This window comes from Macrobrachium rosenbergii, chromosome 6 (genome assembly GCF_040412425.1).
Source record: "Macrobrachium rosenbergii isolate ZJJX-2024 chromosome 6, ASM4041242v1, whole genome shotgun sequence".
Classification (NCBI taxonomy): domain Eukaryota; kingdom Metazoa; phylum Arthropoda; class Malacostraca; order Decapoda; family Palaemonidae; genus Macrobrachium; species Macrobrachium rosenbergii.
Genome location: NC_089746.1, coordinates 37,015,747 through 37,036,511, shown reverse-complemented (window position 1 = coordinate 37,036,511; position 20,765 = coordinate 37,015,747). Strand labels below are relative to the sequence as shown.

At 36.8% G+C, this 20,765-nt stretch overlaps 1 protein-coding gene across 1 annotated transcript in view; it reads left to right on the top strand.

Annotated features, from left to right (window-relative positions):
- The window catches only part of MICAL-like (protein), a 95,369-nt gene that overhangs the window by 40,838 nt on the left and 33,766 nt on the right, over positions 1 to 20,765 (top strand). Inside the window, exons 2-3 of the mRNA XM_067106151.1 lie at positions 12,484 to 12,643; positions 15,577 to 15,892. Of these exons, the coding sequence (XP_066962252.1) occupies positions 12,484 to 12,643; positions 15,577 to 15,892 (476 nt within the window). The remainder of the gene's footprint in view (positions 1 to 12,483; positions 12,644 to 15,576; positions 15,893 to 20,765) is intronic.

Here is a 20,765-nt window from a genome sequence, read left to right as displayed (position 1 = left end):
GATATCTGTCAAAGCTGCTATACAAGTAGACAATTATGCATGGCTGTGTATGAATGGAGATCCAACTGCCTTTCTATCAGTGTCTGTCACGCTTAACTTGCATGGGAGCTCCTCCAACATGGTGAAGGATTTTACTCAAGCTTGATACACAAAGGTAGACCATCATTCACAGTTGTTCTTGAAGATAGATTGTCGTCAGCCTGTTCGACAGTGCGTTACGCTGAACTTTTCATCGCAACTCCTCCTACACGGTTGAAAGTATTTCAGTGAAACTCGGTACAAAGTAGGTCACCATGCCTTATTTAGGATGGGAGGTCGTCTGTATGTCCTGTTAGTTTGTCTGTCACAGTTTAATTTTGTAAAGACTATGCCCAAAGGTGACGTTATGGTTCCCTGTTCCGCAGATTTTGTGCTCAACTTTAAGATGAACATAACTTTCGAATTGTATGAGAGCGCCTAGTTTTCATTTTGACATGCACACTTTTCACCAATAAAACCCTTCTAGATGTTATCAAAGTTAGTTACTTATGTGGATACTAAAATAGCTACCATTGGGGGCATTAGTTTTTAGTAAATCTCTGAAGTTATATTCCTATGCAAGGACCTTATTGGTGGTGTTCAGCATACAATACCATGAATGCTCTTACAGAAGAGCTGTCGGGTGTAGGTAGGGGACATGTATTACGTTGGCAGTGCTCCCAGAATAGTTGTTTTCTCTAAATTCCAGATGACTGCAAAGTTTAAGGTTCTTGAAACCATTAAAATCTGATGCAAGGATTGTCAACGATATTCCTCTTTTATTTATTTAATTTTTTTCACAATTTGAGTGATAGAATTTGTGGTTGCCTTGTATAATGATTCTCTTTACTTCCGATGATTTCATGCCTCAGGTTCTTTCACGGAAATTATAAGTACTACCAAGAAGTTAAGTTGGATGCCCACCTACTTGAGCAGTAGTAACATGAACTCATTAGATTAATGGTTAGTAAAGTAAAAGGAACTATTTATATGCAGAGAGATTTTCACTGGACAGGTGATTCGATAAAAGTCATTTAGGCTTCTGAGTATTGCATAGATATAGAATTTTAATCTTTGTATTTTTTAAATGTTATACAATAAGTAAAGCCTCCATAACCTCAGACGCAATTGGCTAGTAAATTAAATCCGCCTGAAGTTGTAACGTTTAACCGACAAGGGCTACAAATAGACAAACAGAGCCTATTTTTTATCTATTTGAAAATCACCCAGATATGCACATTCAATCTAGTGTACTTTTATTTGCTACACGGTGTTTTATGTTAAATGTCTAGTATGGTTTGACATTATATATTTGTCTTTCTACTGAAATGATGTCAGTATGTATGGCTTAATTTGCATTAGTGGTCATTTTAAAGTTCGTCTGCCGTTTTGATTTTGAACGGTAAGGTCATGGTTTGGGTTTGTATTTGTTATACTCTCTTCATAAGATAAGTGACTCTGACCTTAGGTTTGCTTACATTAGCCATGACAGGAAAGAGGAAGACGGTTACCTAGCCAAGTCATCCAGCTTCTGAATTATAGAGTAGAATGCGGTGGCGTGTCTTTGTGCCTGTATTGACACGGTTCAAGAGCAGTATTCTTACGTTAATACAATTCGTGGTTACTCTTAGGTACACCTAGACCGCGGCCAGAGGTTACTTTAATACGATTCATGGATGTTTAAAACCTTGTCAGAGGTTGGCAGAATGTCATGATTTATTTGCTGGAGGCTAGATGTAATTACCCTTTGGTAAATGGCATTTCGGATATTCCTTGGTCTTTGGCCCCTAGACCTCTACTGCATGGTAATCGACCGAAATTGTACAATCGTGAAACGTTTTGCTGATCTGTGGGCTTAGATTTAACTAAGTTTAGAGATACATATTATATATCTGCTATGCATTTCTCTGCAGTATCATGTAGGATCTTTTGTAAAATTTGGAACTGGAGGGAAGTAAAGTGGCAATGGTTTCGTTGAGTGGCGGTTACAGACTTCATGGTAGGAGCGGGAAAGGGACGACAGTGAGCGTGAGGTCGATTTAAATGGAACCAGTATAATGATAAGCGTAAAGGAGGTGGGAGTGGAAATTGTAACGAAGTATGTGGAGGATGGAAGTTGGGCCGGAATCCCCCCCTCCCCCAACCCCTAAACTCCTTAGGAGCTGAGGATTGGGGAGAGGGGGTAGGGGTAGAGCTTGCCGTGACGGTAAGGAGTATTATGGTCGTTGGGCTTTCGGGGGAGCAGCAACAGTCAATGCGTGTCTGATGAGAGGTTGTGAAGCACCTGACGTTTTTTTATCGTCTCAGTTGCTTGTTTTTGTTGGGACCAGTTTCTACTAAGAACGTTTACTCTCAGCGCGAAAACTGTTAACGTACTCCCATACATACTCTGTGTCTGTGCTAACGATATTTTTGCTACTTTGGTATTTGGACTTGTAAGTTCCACGAAGGGCATCGCAGAATTTACTCGGTAAGTTTCCAAAATTATATAGTCTTAGTGCATGAGAAAGAGAGAGAGAGAGAGAGAGAGAGAGAGAGAGAGAGAGAGAGAGAGAGAGAGTCTTAGTGCATGAAAGAGAGAGATAGAGAGAGAGAGACTAACGCGCAAGCATGTAGTGCGTGAGTTTGAATGACAAGTTCGGTCGAGCCATGAAAACAAGAATGAGCCATATTCCGACGTCCCCCTTCCCCATCCCCAAGTGCTTTCACTGTAGACCATGTAGACATTATGCTCAGTTTTTAGATAATTTTTTGTGAACAGCCACTCATGTCGTAAACGAACGCGCATGAAAAGACAATTGAGAATGGCTGAATGTTACCACGAACCATTTCTCCCAAGCGTGAGTGTTGTCTCCCAGAAAAAAACAAAAAACAAAAAACAAACAGTTGCTGCTTCATTCACGAATTCCAGTGTGACTGACTTCTTTGAACTCGTCAGCTCACACGTTTGAAATAACCAGATGGGGGTCTTGTTAAAAGAACCATTCAGTAGCCATCCTGGAGTTCATCAAGGAGTAAATAAATGCGTTTGCGCATGTGACGAACCCAAGCTCACACTACTGTAACGGTCGAGAATAGCTTCGACGTTAGTTGGAACTTGAACGAACCATCCGAGTGCGGTCGATGTCTTTACAATTTATTTTTGGTGATTCATAACATGGCCGTTAACAACCATATTATTTAATGGCGCTTGCGTTTGCTTTTTTCAGGCACTTGACGTATTTGCCGACATAAATTTTTAGTAAATGTTTTATTACATTTTGCTTTCATTTACGACATTTATCTTCTCTTCCTATACGGATTTTATGGTAGGTATCACTATTTAGAATTTTGCCACCATAATAAAACAAAACCAGTAAGGTAATGTTTGTGTATTTCTGAATTTCCCACCAAGCTATATAATCTTGAAAGTCCTGGTATATTATGCAGATGCTAATAAGATTAATTCAGTCTCTCTAGAGAGAGAGAAAGGAGGAGCTGGATTCATTGGAACTGTACTCCAATTAATAGCCAGTGAAGAGGTTAAAAATCTTTTGAATTATGCATTCTTTGTGCCCCGAATGCCAAGCATAATATGATAGTAAGCTCATTAAAGTGGTCTTTCTTTCAAGTTAAGCCTCATACCTAGAATCCGAATTCTGTAATTGTGGTGGGTTGATTTGGAGGAACTTCAGGAGCGGTAGGAGGGGAGGACGACTGTGTAAACAGCGCCTTTCTGCTATAACAACACCAACCTCCCGAACGGTAAACATTTGGAAACCTCCGCAATATCTCCCTTCCTTTGTTCCTAAGACAAAATGTAAAACGCATGCGCGTGTTTGTGCTGTGCCTGCGTAAGTGTTTTGCGCCCCTGTGTATGTGGTATAAGGTTTCCATATAAAAGAAAAATATTATTGCTATAGAATGGCATAGCATTCTTGTCATTTTGTAAACGACATTTAGAGGACATGGTCATTCGATCATGAGAAATAAACTAGCTTATAATTTTAACTCCCTTAATCCCTGGATAGCAACTCACAGTCGTATCGTGATAGCTAGCCTCATAATGTTTAGATAACCCCATCCCATTACTCTTGACTATCAGATTGATAGATCCAGCACTCCACTCCCGATGTGCAATGTTGGAAGCACTGAGCTTGCTTAGTGTCGTAAAGTGCCCCACTGCTTTTGGGAGGTTAGCTTTCATTAGTCACATGTAGGTCAGATAAAACGGAGGAATTCAGCAGCTGTTGATAAGTCTCAGTGGACTTGAAAAAAAGATGTTCGATTTAGATGTTTTGTTTAAGTTGTAATTCGGTGTCATTTAATTCAAGTATTTCATTCAGCCTGCTCCTTTTGCTGCGTACCCACGTATTTAGAATTGTAAATACAAGCATAGAGAATTGTAAGTATTAATAATTAACCAAGCCGGCACCCTATTTGGAAAAGAATGCTACAAGCCTAAGGGGGTCAGAAAAAGTAACAGTGAAGTAAAGAAGTTATAAAGAGAACTGTCAAAGAAGAATAAGTGGAAAGAAAAATACGGTGAAGCCAGTAAAGTAAACCATGCAAATTAGAATCGTGTAAGCGTGCTCAACGATAAAACATTTGCACCCAATTTGAATTAATGAAGTTCCATACATGATTAAGAAACTTCATAATCTGATTCAAGTTGGAACGAAACTTCTAAAATATCATGGGCTGGGAAAGTTGAATTTGTGAAGAGGATATTTTTGTACAGTACAGTTACTTACATTTAGAAAACGCCATGCTCAAAAGATCTGCATATTGCCTGCCCAAATTTTTTGTCGTCCTCAGAACTCTTTTGTGTTGGTTGTGGTAACGAGCCCACGAAGAGTCCCGCTTTCCACTTCGGAAGCATTCCGGAAGTGCAGCAAAATTGCGTGTGGTTTACGTGTGGCGTGAGGATTTTCCCCTCTGTGTTCCCAAGCCATTGCTTTCCCCATGCCTGTCCGCGGCTGAAGTTGCTTGCCAGCCCTCCCAAGGCTTAAGGCTCCTCTCGTGTACGAGTTGTGTGGTTATATGATTGTATTCTTGTCATAAGTTTTTTGTTTTCAACGGCTTTTTTTTTTTAACTATTCAGCTAATGGTTTTGGAAGAACGATATCCTTAGTTTAGGATACTAGACAACATGATAAAACTGGGAGATAACATAATTTGCTCCGAAAAAGTGTTTTGAAGATATCTGAAGAACTATTTGCAAAGTGCGAAAGCTCCATAAGACCAACTGTTCAGATACGTCAACCTATTTAAAAGGGAGGGTGTCTAACTGCTAAAAGTTATACGGAAGCGGCGGGGGCGGGCGGATTTTCACTAGCTATAAGTTATGGGGGAGGTGATGTCAAGTAGTGATAGGGAAGAGTAGGTTAGGTTATATCTGATCAGGTAGGCTCCGTCGTCGTAAGGTGGGGATGTTGTTAACTATGCAAGATTAAGTTAAGGTTATGATACATCCCTTTATGCTAAAAGTTAAGATTCAGGGGGGGCTGTTGGGCCCCGGCCAGATTTCACTCAGTACCTTGGATTAAGAGGTTAAGATTCTTAGACCTTGGATGTTCTGTCTTGGAGGCAGGTGTTTTGTAACGAACTTTAAGGGGAAAAGAATGTCAATAACATATAGTTAAGGGTTTAGGATGTAGGTGGCCACTTGAAGGGGAGGAGTCTTCAGTTGATCCCACACATCTGTCCATCACTTTGGATTTCTTTACTCCAGAATCAAAGGTTTGAATTATTTATATACAGTTTGCTGCTCTATAGGCTATTGATACGAATAGGATTGAGAAACTAGGTATTAGATTAAGGACAGGCGAGTTCTGAATGGTTTTCCATACCGTCTTTTCTAAAAGTGATTTGATGATGCTAAACACAGTCATCACAAGGCTCTGATATGTTAATTCGGAGTTACAGGTGACTCAACGCACAAATGATTGGTGATTTGCCATACTTATTTCTGTTTTCTTATATATACATACATACATACATCCAATGCAGCACGAAGGAACGCGTGCTTGAGAATATCACTAAATCCACGTTAGGTGGTGAGTGAAAACTGGGACTTTGAATAAGTACTTTCGTAGTTTATTCTACATTTTCAAGTTCACACTAAATTGAATATGTGCACCTTGTAACAAGGTGCACATATTCAATTTATGAGCTGCTTTTAATTGTCCTTCTCTAAAATCCTTAAACTGATCATGGCTTCCCGGAATTTATTCTTTTCGGTGTATCATTTAAAAATCGATTAAGCAATTAATTTGTAAGGATAAGACCGTATGTTAATTTTATTATAATTAGCAGTTCGCCACTATTTTGCAAGTCTTCCCTTTTACAAACATGCATCGTGTTTCCGCAAGAATTTTTAAGCATTACGTAAATGTTAAGTATTTTTCAGAACTCCTAGTTGTGTAGATCGTTGTGGCCATTTCAGACCTAGTTACAGGACTCATATATGGCTATTCTACTCATCCGATTTGTTTTCGACTTCATGTCATTAGTTTTTAACTGAATGGCCACAATGTTCACAACGTGAGCTGTACAATTTTGTGGTTTACCTGCAGACACCTTAATGCAATAACGCCTTCGTTCGTGAGCACTGTTTCCTTTGTGACAATCCACTTCCCCCACCCTTTAACCTATACAATATTCATCTCAGTTTGGTACGTAACACAAGGGTTGCCATTTAAGATCGAGCAAATTGGTATTTGCTGTATTCAGCATTTAAAGCTTAGCTAATGACATGTACAGATTTTAAGGTGATCATAGTTTGCATTACTTATCATAAAAGTAGGACCCTCAGATGGAGCCGGGAAAAAGGCCCAGTACTTTGAGGTTCGGCATTAATAAAAAGGCACGCTCTGTTGGCTTTGCATTTGGGAGGACCTTGTTCACTTGCCTTTAATAATGTTACAGATTATAATCGCGAAGCTTAGACTGGGATCGAGTTCAGGCTTCAGGTGTAAAGAGATGGAATAATGTAATTTACTAACTTATGTTAATTAATATCCATACTATATTTGGCGAATGAAACCTAGCACTTGTCTTTGGAAGTGGCTGCTGAGAGTATCGTTTAGGTTTTGTAAAAGTTGTGTTTGAAGGAAAGGTGGGTGTTGGCAGTTAATGTAACCTGTCAGAATCATATACATAGCTTGGCGAGTGTTTGTGGTGTACTAGTGTGCTTAGTATTTTGGATTAGTGACTAGTATCTTTAGATTACTAAATAAAAAAAAATCATGGTGCCCTAATTTCTTTTGCGTTAAACCTTTTGTGTTTCTGTTCGCTCTTTTTACCAATTCGAATGTTCAATTACTTTCATGACTTAAAAGTATATAGAACGTTAGTGTGAACTAGTTATTCAATCAACGATGATAGACGTGGAAAAGTGTTCTTTAATGGTGCTGATTACTTAATGCGTTAAGTTGTCTTTCAGCTACGTTATGTCAACAGCGCAGCATCCGCGACAAAGAAATGTTCAGTTAAGCACAGGTCTGTAAATTGCTCCATGTTGTGGTTTTTTCTTGTGACTGCATCCATAAGTTCTGAGGAAAGTGTGATAAAAAGGTACTCGGCGAAAAACTTTTGGGTTGAAACGTTCTCAGCAACACCAAAAAAGGAGCTACATAACCAAAGTTCGAAAATCCACACTTTAGGTTTTGTTTTGTCGTTTCCAGGCTATATGTGTGTGTGTGTACACATATATATATATGTGTATATATACACGGTGCTTATATATATATATATATATATATATATATATATGTATATACTTTTTTGTCCTGAACGACTCATATGAAGTCCTTTAATGGTACAGGTGTAGAGGGAGCAAATAATATGCTACTTAACTGTACTTGAAGCAAATATTTCAACTCCCGGTCTAAAAACCGGAAGGTTATAGAAAAAAAAAATAATGAAGAGAATGTTCAATTACCCTTTGTTATATGTGCAGATGATTCTCAAGTAGCCTACACATAGATTATTATCCGGTTTGCTGTGCAGTACTGTAGCTGAGTTAGTTACCGGGTATTCTGTATCAACTTCACGCTTCATGCATAGGAATTCAGTTTTTGACTTTTTAGAGTCATCTTTTTGTAAGTTGTTAAAGAGAAGAATTTGTAGTTTTCTGTTTATTTACTCACATTAGCATTCGATATTCTCATTTTGAAAGAAACAGTGACAGTCAGATTTATCAGTTAATGAGAGTTCGTATATCCACATATATACAATGCATTATTGCCAAGGCATGCTCATTTTTTCCCCATCGTCACGTTTTGCGAAAGTACGGTAATGTTTTCTTGGGTCATTTTTGTTGTAACCAGGATTATTGTAGCAGCCGATCTCGTAGATACGGAGCAAGAAGTGTTGTCCAATCACCTTTGATCATGAAGGTATAGACTAGTGTTCTTCGTAGTGATTCGCTAATAAAATTGGTTTTCTGTAACGGGCGCTGTTATACAGCCAGTAACTGTTACTTGGATGCATTGTGTGTGTGTGTGTGTGGAAGAAGACTGCATTTCAAATTCGGTTGTTAAGTTTCCCACATTACTTGATGTCATATTTCCCTATTTTGTAGAATTGAAGTAACCTATAATCTTTTCATCTTTTTCATTTCACCTTCATTCCCTGTTTGATTCTTTCCGTCTTATTTCCCCTCCCACGATGCTATTATAGAGAGAGAGAGAGAGAGAAACCTCTGCCTCTATTCTCGAGCAATTGCCACTTTTTTCCTAGGTTGAGCACGTGTACTGTAGCGTAGCTTTTATTTTCTTCCATTTAGAAAGTGCTGCAGATTTTAGTATTGCAATTTTTAGCACTTGAAAATTCCCCAATTGTCTTTTGTAAGTTTTGTACATTTTAGGAACCTTTACGCAACGAGAAACCAATTTTGTGTTGTAGTAATGGTGTGCTTCGTCGTAATCAAGAGGAAATGAAAATGACTCATTAAGAGGAAAACTTTTATCACTTTCTGCTTTACTTCCTTGCGGAGAACTTTTCGAGTCGGAGAGTGGATATGACCCTTAAGTTTTATCAACAGTATAAAAACGTTTAAAGGATAATCTTTTTTTTTTTACTTATCCACTTTTCCTCTGAGGCTTCATGTAATGAAAAATGTCAGAATTCCATACATATCTCTTTCTTTTGTTCATGTAAATAAAAACGTCAGAATTCCATACAGCTCTCATTCTTTTGTTTATATTTGGTACAGTAGTACTGATCATTAATACCTAAAATGATTACCGCAAGTAACCAGTCATAATATTTTGCTCACCAGATAATTTGTTTATGATTGGTTTTGTGATTTCAACTTCGCCATCATGTTTTTTAAGTGGCCGAGAAACAAGATAAAAGAGTGTTTTTATGGATGTGGGGTGACTTGGTTAACGAGAGAGAGAGAGAGAGAGGAGAGAAGAGAAGACGCTCTCACTATTTATTCGGATTCCTTTAATGCCCTTAAAGCCATTAGGGAATTTAGCCCTTCTGCTCCAACAATTTATAGAATTCAAGGATTTCTCTGTTGGCTTGCCTCCAGTTACATATCAGTCCAGATTCGTTGGGTGCCGGCCTATGTTGGTATCAGAGGTAACAAGCAAGCAGATGCGGAAGCCAAATGTGCAACAAAATTGGATGGTAGTATTGATTATCCTTCAGTTCCTTATACTGACATGAAGTGGCCTATTCGGTCATATATTGAACAAAATTGGCAAAATAAATGGAATTCTTCTTCGCTTAAAGAACTTAAATATCAGAAAATCCGTCCATTTATTTGGTCATCATCATCCCGGAAAAATCGGGGGCCTGAGACTAGGCTGAGATTAGGCGGTACTCATTTAACCCACAAGTTCATCCTGGAGGTTTAAGTTTTACTTTAAGAAGGTTATTGAAATTCGCTTCAAGTTAAAAGCATTGTCCAAGCCAGGCATGGGTCACCTATGTGTGATATTTGTGATGCTCTCCTTACTGTGGAGCACATACTTGGTTGACGGTCCCAAATATGTAGAGGGAAGGTAACAACAATTTCATGCTCAATAGAAGAGGTTTTAAATGATGATGTTGATATTACCCTGGACTTTTGAATAGCTGTTAAAATATTTTGTAACATTTTACTATTTTTGTCTGTTGATTTACCACAGGTTAAGCTTTTAATAATTTTCATCACTGTACTGAATAACCAAACAGATACAGTGCCAGGTCGTTTGACCAAATTTTTAAAAATCAAATCAAGTAAAATCTGTACTGTAATTTTTGGCCTGCTTGACTAATGCTATACTTAAACTTTGTAGGTCATATTATACAACACTATCGGGACCGTTAGCTTACAAAGTAATCCAGGTCTTGCATTCTTTCGTGCTTATTGCGTTATATTTACTGTGACAGCGGCCACGGAAATTGTTTCTTAGTTGCTGGACAGTGCACATGTACTACTTGTGAGATCTGTCACGCAAAGGAAGAGACGCTTGTTATAGAATTGCTGCCAAAAATAATTATCCTTTCAAGAGTCGCTTTCGTTTTTTACCAAAGCAGATGATTAATGTGAAAACTTCAAGCATAATGAACCAAGTATTTTAACGTTGATTGATGACTGAGATAGATTCATGATCAGCTTTTATAACAGTTACTGTACTTTGCAGTGGAAAACTTGTTTATGACTTGGCATGTTAATTTTTTGCATATTGACGCTATTACTGCTTTCTGTCATATTGCGCCATTTTCATTTATATATTTTATATTCACTCTACCCTTATAGGGAATATTTCCACGAATCAGACGTTGAATTATCGCTGTCAGTTAATGCAGACTGACAGCGATATTTCATTGTCTCTTGCATGAAAATGGGTGAAGCGAATTTACGATCCACCAAAATACACGTCATGGAGATGCTTTAAATAATTACAGAGATTCACTACGATGAATCTGGACTGGGGAAACTCTTGTCTAAACCGGAAATTCTTCAAACTGACTCAAACTTCAACTTTCCTGGAAATAAGAAGAAGCGTGGATAAACCCAAGGATGGTTGTATGCTGTCTACTAGGAACTGTCTCTGTGCTCGTGTTTCATACATCGGTTGGCAAGTTGTTAAATAATATAGACAAATTAAAGTGTGTGTGTGTGTGTGTGTGTAACAGAGCACGAGCGAATTTCAGAGCATTTCTTTTAGCTGTAAACGTTAACATTTTACTTTAGTCTCTGTTGCCGCTTTACTGAAGATTTTAAATGCGTCGGCGAGAGCATCTCTGTGATTTTAATGAATGATTTCCATGAGTGTCCGATGACACTGTGAAGCTTGTTTGCTGGGTACGTTCTGCCGTAGCTGCATTGCTTTCTGCCTGTTAATTTTTAACTGTTCCCTTTGGTCTCTAGCTGTTCAACTTCTTAAACCATGTCGCCCCATGTGTTACTTAAAGTGGTCTCGGTTTACTCATTTACAACCGTAATGATAAATAATGATATTATTATAGGCTATGTACAGGCTAGTATTTGCGATTATATTTTACGTGTTTAGGATTAGTAAATAGAACAAGCTGCCTAATGGGAATGTTGGTAATCAACGAAAAGTAAATTTCCTCTTTCCTCAGAAATGTCTGCTTTCCTGCTGTTCATAATATACAGGTATCAGATTTCGGAACTTGAGAGTATAAGGTGGGAACTGCAGAATGCAGAGAAAATACGCTGTTACTGCTATTTAAAATATCTATAAGTGTAGGACTGTTAAGCTTTAAAATTGTTTAATACTTGAAACCTAGGATGAATCGATGAACGATGGACGCTAAAAAGGCCTGGCACGTGACCTTTAGAGAACAACTAACTGGAGACCTCTGTTAGGGGTAGATCCTCGCTGTTTAGTGGAAATATTTGTGCTTTGATGAGGATGCCATTTAATCTTTGTAAGTTTTTAGAGATATTTGTTATAAATGGAAGTCATATGCAATGGTTAGTGTTAAGTGGTTATTTTGGTTATTTTTTTTTTTATATAAATACGGTTTTAAGTCTTGATTGCACGTGTATAATATTTGCTTAGTCTGTTGTACAGTGTTAATGGAAGAAATTTTCAGATTATGATGTGGCCATTTGTAAGTCATATGTCCTTTTTTTTTTTTTACCTGATGGGCACACATTTTATTTCGTAATCACAAATTGAGGAAACTGTTGAGTAAGAAGGCTTAAGAAGCCTTAACTAGGATGAAATCTAACAAATAAGGAATGACAGATACACACACACACACACACACACATATATATATATGATATATATATATATATATATATATATATATATATATATATATATATATATATATATATATATGTATATATATATATATATATATATATATATATATATATATATATATATATATATATATATATATACATACATACAGTATATATATATTATAGATGAACACGTGTAAAACCCCCCTCCCCTAACTTGTATCATAGCCCATACTAAGTCGTTTGTATCTTTATTGCAGACATCATGAGTGTAGAAAGGCGAGGCACCAAGGCCCTGGAGCTGTGGGCCAAAAGGGCCACCGACGGCTATGCCGGGGTCAGTATCTCCAATATGACCACTGCCTGGCGAAATGGTCTTGCCTTCTGTGCGCTCATTCATCGTTACAGGCCTGATCTCATGTAAGTGTGTGTGTGTCAGATATGAAGTCACACTTTCAGATTTTGAATAATTTTATTTTGGATTATGCCAATTGTTCTTGTTCCAGGGTTCAGAATTTAAAGATACTGTAGCTTTCTAGATGCTGGCACAATACTTACTCGACGGTAATTTGACGCTGTAACAAAAAAAAAAAAAAAAAGCCAGTGCCATGTGAAGCCAATATATTTTATTGTATTTCTGGTAGGGGAACAGTTTGCTTTAAGAAAATTTAAAGTGACTGTCGAAGAGCCATTGGGTTTTCTGACCTTTATTTAAAACACTGCTTGACTCTCCCAGTGCTGATGATTTGCATATAAACTGAAAAAGTGGAATATATTTTATTTACAATTTTTTTTAAAGAACGTTAGGTAATATAAGCAGAGCTTATCAATGTAAGACTAACTCTTTGAAAGAAGTTTTAATGATAACACGTAGGAAGGGATATATGGCTTTACTGTCATTTGAGTAAAGCTAGATAGGTGACTCAGGTCATGATATTCACGATTGACAGCACTGCCAACATTATCACACCGTGCTTAGAACCAAGCAATGTTAAAATAAATAATTTCACAGTGATTACAAATTATATCAATTCGTAAGAGAGATTTATAAACCCACAGGAAAATAATGTCAGTTGTGAATTCACAAACTTATCGACATGCATGACATTGAAAATGATAAAAAAACATAAAGTTTAGCACCACTAAGCAAATTTACTGTACGGCATTTTGTTTTGTTTGAGATTTTGGACAACACAAAAAGAATGATTTGGCGTCACTTTTGAGCATGCCTACTGTAACTTTGTTAACTGTGCTCTTTTATACCTTTATTTTAAACGTACAATTGTAATTATATATCATCCATGTCGCTAAATGTCGGTGGTCATTTAATTTGAAGCTATCTTCCTCTTTGGATCTTTGGACATCTTTTCATGTGTATCCTGATTGGTCGGTACACGACAGACGAAGTGCAGATGATTTGCATATAAACAAAGAATTAAGTATATTTTATTCACATATTTTAGTGAACGATAGGTAAATGTAAGCAGAGAGCTTATCAATTTAAAAAGAGCTGAAAGAACTTCCTGTTAGAGCGGACATTGGCTTTGTTTTGATTAAAACTGGATAAGTTACTCTGATCATGATGTTCACGGTGCAGTTTGTCTCGTTGTCTTAACTTTATTATTCAGGAAATCCCATGTGCATAGTTAAGTACGGCCTTCTATGAAGTTTTCATTTTTGTGGCTCTAATTAACCATGCTCAAAAGTGACAGTATATGACTGCATAGGATTTAGTTCATAAGTTCACTTACAGGCAACTAACAAGATCTGTATTTATCTCTTTGAATGCGAAAACACTTAAAAATATATTGATCAAAACTGGTGTAAAAATATTACATATAGCCAAATTTGAAACAAAAAAAGCATTGAAGAAACACTTCCAAACCTTTCGTTCATAATGCGCCGATGCGTTCGACTGAAAGTCTTTATCAAACCCACGTTCAAATGTTATAAAAAAAATCGAAAAGTTTCCAAAATATATTGCTTGAATTGCAACCATAACATTTTTAATAGTCCTATATGATTATTTTTATAACCACACGCAGAAAAAATAAATACGAAAGTATCACCATAGCTAAAACGCACCCACCGATGCCGACGGATGGCATGGCCTGTGTGACTCAACCAAGATTTTGTTCTTAGGCCCAGGTGTGTTAGTTTTCTTTTTAAATATCCTTTACACTTAACAGTCACATTTCTATAGTAACAATTTCTGGTGGGAAAGTTTGTGGAATCATCAACACATTTCTCGCTCTTCAAGTTTCTTTATCATTTACACACCAAAATCAAGCAGTAGAGCTTTTCTAACATTTTTAGTTTAGACTAAAAACTGTGTTGCATAGGCAGATGTTAATACTGATAACTATACAATTTAAAGAATCATTATCCTTTATATTCTAAGAACAGACACTCTAAAAATACTTTAGTAAAACCATATTTTATTTTTAAGCCTATAAATCATTATTGCAACTAGCAGGCAGTTTGATCATAGCCTAAACTTCAGAATTCAAAGAAAACTATTTGTAATCCATATTCATATTTTGAAAACTTGAGCATTGAGCCTCTTATGTCTACTGATAAATGTTGTAGAGGAATTTACAGTACTGCTGCAACATTGTCACACCGTGCTTTGAGCTAAGTGTGACAAAAACATTTAATTCAGTTTACACTGATTACGAATGATATCAGACTTGCCGGCATGTATGGCATTAGAAATAAAAAAAAAGTTTTAACTCTACTCAGCAGCTGTCATTTTGTGGTGTATCGGAGAAATTTGGGTAATGCAAAAAGAATCATATGGCACCACTTTTGAGCATTATGACTACTCTAATAACTGTGCTCTTTTATATCTCTTGTGTTAAATGCGAAACTGAAATGATGTCTTCCATGTCGCTAATTTAAAGTGGTTATTACATTTGAAGCTATCTTCGTCCTTAGATCTTTGGGCTTCTATTGATATTTATTGACTATAGGTACATGACAGTGAGGTTTCTTGGTGTATGATGTGTTCATGGCTAAAGAACACATAGGCATCCTTCACTGACGTTTGTAGACTCCATTTAAATTTTATCCGTGAATGCTCTGTATCGAGATAATTCTACCTCCAACTTGAACGTTCCGGTCTGATCTGTTTTTAGTCGAAAATAAAATATTTATAAAAATATGTTGTTCAGAAAAGTATTTGTAGAGTTGAACTAAATATCATGTATGTCTTGTTCTAATTGCTCTAAACTTTTAAGAGTTATTCTCCAGTAGAACTGTCATAGTACTGTATATTTGTAGTTTATGGGGGATAAGATAGTTTGAGGTTTTTGCATGACTTGAAAGCTCATCTTGAATATTTTCTCTTCCAGTGATTTTTCTTCACTGAAGCCTGAGAATATCCTTGAGAATAATGCCTTAGCCTTCCGCGTAGCTGAGCAGCAGCTCGGTATTCCTGCGCTCCTGGATGCAGAAGACATGGTGGAATGTGATGTACCAGATCGACTGTCTGTCTTGACATATGTGTCACAGTTCTACCAGGTCTTTTCCTCCTTGGGCTTAACTAGTCCAAAACGGGTTGTGAATAATGCCTCGCCACCTCCTTCTTCTCCTGTGGGAGTCAAGAAAACCAAGTTATCACCTTCACAGCCCCAACCAAAGACAAAAACAGAGATCAAGACAGATAAGGTACAGTATGAATTTAACTTCTTAGGTGAACATCTCCAATTTTTTTTTTTTTTTTTTTCATTTTGTGTTATTTCATTGGATATGTTGTTGTAGAACTTAGCTGCCAAATTATTTTATACTTGTATTGTTTTAAGAAGGGAGTATCAAGTGTGAACTAACTCACCAGTTCTGGGTGAACGTTTTTGGATGTTGTCTGAAAATATACTAAGTGCTGTCCTCCTCTTGCTATTCAGAAATATATATAGTAAAGGGAATTGACAGTTTGGAAATGTGTTAAAATGTGAGAGGCTAAAGTCTTATTTTGCTAAGTTTTGTAAGTTTTAGATATGATTTATTGGGCAAAATGTTTCTCATGTTTTGCTTGTATTTCTCCATGCTTTTCATGAAGTCTTAGTAATGTCTGTTTATTCACCACTAGTAAGAATGGAAATTGTGTTTTTGTTATTGTGCACTGTTTGAATGTCATAAAGATGGCATTGCCTTTCGTGAGACAGCTTTTTCTGTTGGGGCTATTAATTTTCTTTGGATAAATGTTGTTGGTGTCATATTTTCAGTACAAGTTTTATAATACTGATTTTTAGGATTTTGATATTCTGCTTGCTGTATTAGTTATTTATCTTTTTGTAATAAGATACTTGAAGGGTACCTTGTTTATCATTATGATTTTAGAGGTGGTGATAAAAGGATTCTTCTTATGTTAGGCAGGTTATATTATGAGTGTTTCATTTAGTGCCTGTGAAATTGCTTCCTGGGTCAAGTTGCAAGGAAAATTATATATATATGTGTATATATATACTGTGCTACGAGTGTTCGGGGGATACTTGCTTGACTCTGGGCGGCAACGGATAACGCAGGGAAGTTCCTTTTATTTATTACACATCTGACTCAATATTAGAACCACTCGTACACAAAGCAAATGAAATATGTGGCCTAAGGCCTTCATCAGGTGAGGAATTTACGTAAACTCAGGGGTTCTCTCAACTAATTATAATTACATAACAACAAAGATTAGAAGAATGATGAATTACTGGGCAGGTAATAACAAGGGCCTGCTAAATAATGAATCTTACACAGGATAAATATTTTAAGCTGACGATATCTTTGTAACGGAAGATCGCAGTTTAAGGGGGAACTGCACATGGATCGGCCGAGAGTTTCCACAGTCGAGGCCTATCTGCAAATATGCAGGACGGTTACTTGCAATAATAATAAGATTCTCAAAGGGAACTGAGGAATGCACAGATGGTTCCAAATAACTCAGTTAAAAACTAATGCATATTTTATGTTAACACTGAATGTTCCCACACAAATTACTGAGGTGATCGCACAATGGAAAAAATGAAGGGAATTATTAGGTAGAGAATAACAGGTCTTGACTGGCTAAAACCTTAATTCCGGCATACTACCTTAGTCCTGACGGCATTGTCTTCGTTCAGTATTGCGCTGGCGATGGAGAAAGGAATTAAAATGCCACTATAAAAATATACAGTCGAGGCCCCACGGTCGACATGTGTTCAAAAGGACAGACAAGGACGTCTGGCTCGAGTAGGTCCTGAGCGATCTCTCCTAGGGAACTGGGGGAACTGAGGGAACTGAGGGCGATTCCTCTTGCAGAGTCTGTTTATAACCTCTGGGGATTACGTTGGCTTCTCATCCAGGTGTCGCCGAGGTCAATTTTCGTCATGTTCCCTTTATGTCGACTGCATGCATTCCACGTGGTGCTAGTCAGCTCGTGGGTTCAGAATGAGGGGGTGGGGGTCAACTTCCTCTTTTGGGGCTTCTCCCCCCAAGTCTGGCTGGATGCAGGGGTACCTGGAATTTTAGGCCCAAGCAGTCACTCTGAACAGAGAGAGTGAGTTAGGCTTAACCATTTTGGGGAATGAGAGATTATGAAGGGGCAAATTGAGACCTCTGTTCTAGTAGTTAATGAAGGACATTAGCTTTTATTTCTTTCTCCATTACTTTGCAAATGTAAAAACGGGTGAGGTTGCAAGAAAACGCCCCAGCAAGAAAAATATATATATATATATATATTGCAATATATATATATATATATATATATATATATATATATATATATATATAATATAAATAAAATATACATATTTAAACATATTTCTACCTTGTATAATCCTGTCAAGAATGGAAATGCCAAAGGGCCATAAAAGTTAAGTTAAAATAGTCTTGTTGTCAAGTTGAAAACCTTTGGCATTTCTATTCTTGAAAGGGTTATACAAGGCAGGAATATGTTTGCATATACCCCTACTTGCATCAAACGGGGTTCCTTTGGATTGTTTCTTGCTGCTGCCAAATTTGTCAAGCTCTTTGTTAATAGTCACCAACTGTTTCAAGTCTCTCAGCTACAACTTGCACAAGAATTAGAAACTTTGCCTCCATTTTTGGAACATCTTGTTAGTACTGTATAGCTTTCTATTTGCTGTAATGGTAGCACTGATTTATGATGTAGTTTTCATATTGTAGTGATAATTTTTCCATTCTGTCCACTTGATTTATAGTTCTGGTGTCCCATTTGACAGTGTTATTAAGTCTTCCAAGAAAGTCCAGTATTCTTGGTCAGTGTCAGTTTTCAGAGGCACAGAAAGATGTTTAGGTAGGTTCAGCATCAGTAATCAACCAGCCCAGAGAGGTGGTTGGTAACTCGGTTTCCATGTGGAGTAGGCTTTGTACAACGATTTCTGTCATTAATTACATATTCTGGAAATGCCACTGTTCCATTAATGAATGACTTTTTTGTCCCAGAGAAAAGCTGGCCTGTTCAGAAAAATTTTCTAAGAACCTGTGAAGACTGTGTTATGAAACTTACCAAAGAGATTTTTATTTCCCCAAACTTCACTTTGTTATTTAAAGCAAGTTTCATGCACTTATTGTTTCAGTATCGTCATTTAAGGCTAAAGATATGAGAATGATCTAATCTGACTTTTATTTCACCACAAAGAGAGTCTTGAACAATACCTCATAAATGTTATAATAGTTTATATGTAGTGTCCTTTCTTCTCAAGCTGCATTGCATTTTCCTTTTACTATTCATCTGTTCCACTTGGTTACTTCTCATTTAGTTGTTGAACTTTTTTAGCTCTCCCGTTCCTTTTTAAACTGTCATGAAAGAACAAATCTTTTGAGAGATTCCTATGAGTGTTATGTTAACTTGTTTGCACCATTAGTATGTTGGCTTATCAGTATGCATTTCCTATTCCAATGAGGTTCCTGGAAAAGGTGCACTCATTTATGGGAATCATACTTGCATACAGGAAGGATGAAGCTATTAATATTATTGTTTACAAGATCAGTAGTGACCTTTCAGGATAACTAAATGTTGAAGGTCTCTGTGGCAAACACTAATTTTACCTGCTACTGGGTTTGCAGTGAAATGAATTGGGTCCAGCTCTTTTGGAGAGATAGCTTCATACTTATGGTACAATTGGGAGAGATTAGCAAACATGGTGAGGATGCTGTTCCTACCTGTACAGACAGGACATTGCTTTATTCAGTATAAAAAAGTTACAATGGAATTTAGCTTAAAGGACCTCATTATAAGATTTCACTGGATAAAAGATGGAATCTGCTATTAGGTATACTTAGCTGTGGTCTAACACTTGCCCAATTGACCTTGATAAAATGGTCAGGTTTAGGTCACTTAATATTCAGTGCTTGGTGTGGAGTGTTTGTATCCTGATTTTGGTTTGATAATAAGTTGATATGTATGGTCTAAATAACTGTACATCACTGAAAAACTTAACGGTAAATCTTTTGCTTCCTTTTGAATCGGCTTCTGCATCCTTTATTAGTTTTCCACTGCATAGTAAAACTTTCACTAAGGAATTGCCTTTTTTACTCTCTTGGTAGAATGTATCACAGAAAAGTCTGTTTTTATTAGTGGCAGACTTGTGAAATACATGTTTGTATGTTGAGAAACCTCAAAATTTTCATTAATAATGCAGACGTTTCATATTACCATGTTTGAGAGTGGTACCTCTGGATTTAAATTATTTGCAGCTCATGTCTCATCTGAGGTATTCTTTTACTGTAATAACAATCTGACTCTGCAGTGTAGTAAAGGTTTATAGATAAGGTATGGATTATTGTAGTTACTTTAGCCTTCATTGTTACTTCTTTTCCATGCTTTGAGATTTGGTGTCCCTTTGCACTTGATTATGTTTGAGGTTTGGTTTCCCTCTGCACTTGATTCTAGCATACAAATTTAGTTTTTGGGTTGTGCTAGCTGAAGGTCTCCATAAAATTTTCTCTTTAGTTAAAGAATTTTTATTTTGGGGGTAAAAATACTGTATTGCCACATACCGATAAATTAATTACTTTGAACATGTTATAAGAAGTGCTTTTTTTCACAGCATATCTGAGCAATGTTTTATATACTATTTTGAGTTCTAGGCTGTTATAAGCTCTCTGCAATGATCTCTTTAATGTTATCATTCCTGTAGTTGGGTGCCACAACAGGTTATGATTTGGTATCCTTCCTGTTGTTGAGGATGTGACATGTTTTATATATGAGCTGTCTGATATTTGGATAATGATAGTATCCATCTAACTTTCAATCAGTGGAGGTGTTGACAGGTATATTCATCTAACTTTTCTTTATATGGAAATGTTGACAGCAGAAACAGTTGTATATGAGGAGAGATGTTTTTGTAGCCCTACAGGTTAGCATGAATGACCTAAGGTGAATTGAGTTTGCATTACATAAAGGATAAATTTGGTCCTGTAGTACAGCGACTTCATTGCCTCTAGTGGTATTATGGTTTTAATTAGATACAGTTCCCTGGGATTTAACGTAATTGATTATGATATTCTGACATAGAACCTGGAGTGCATTGATACATTAAGACACTTATGGATA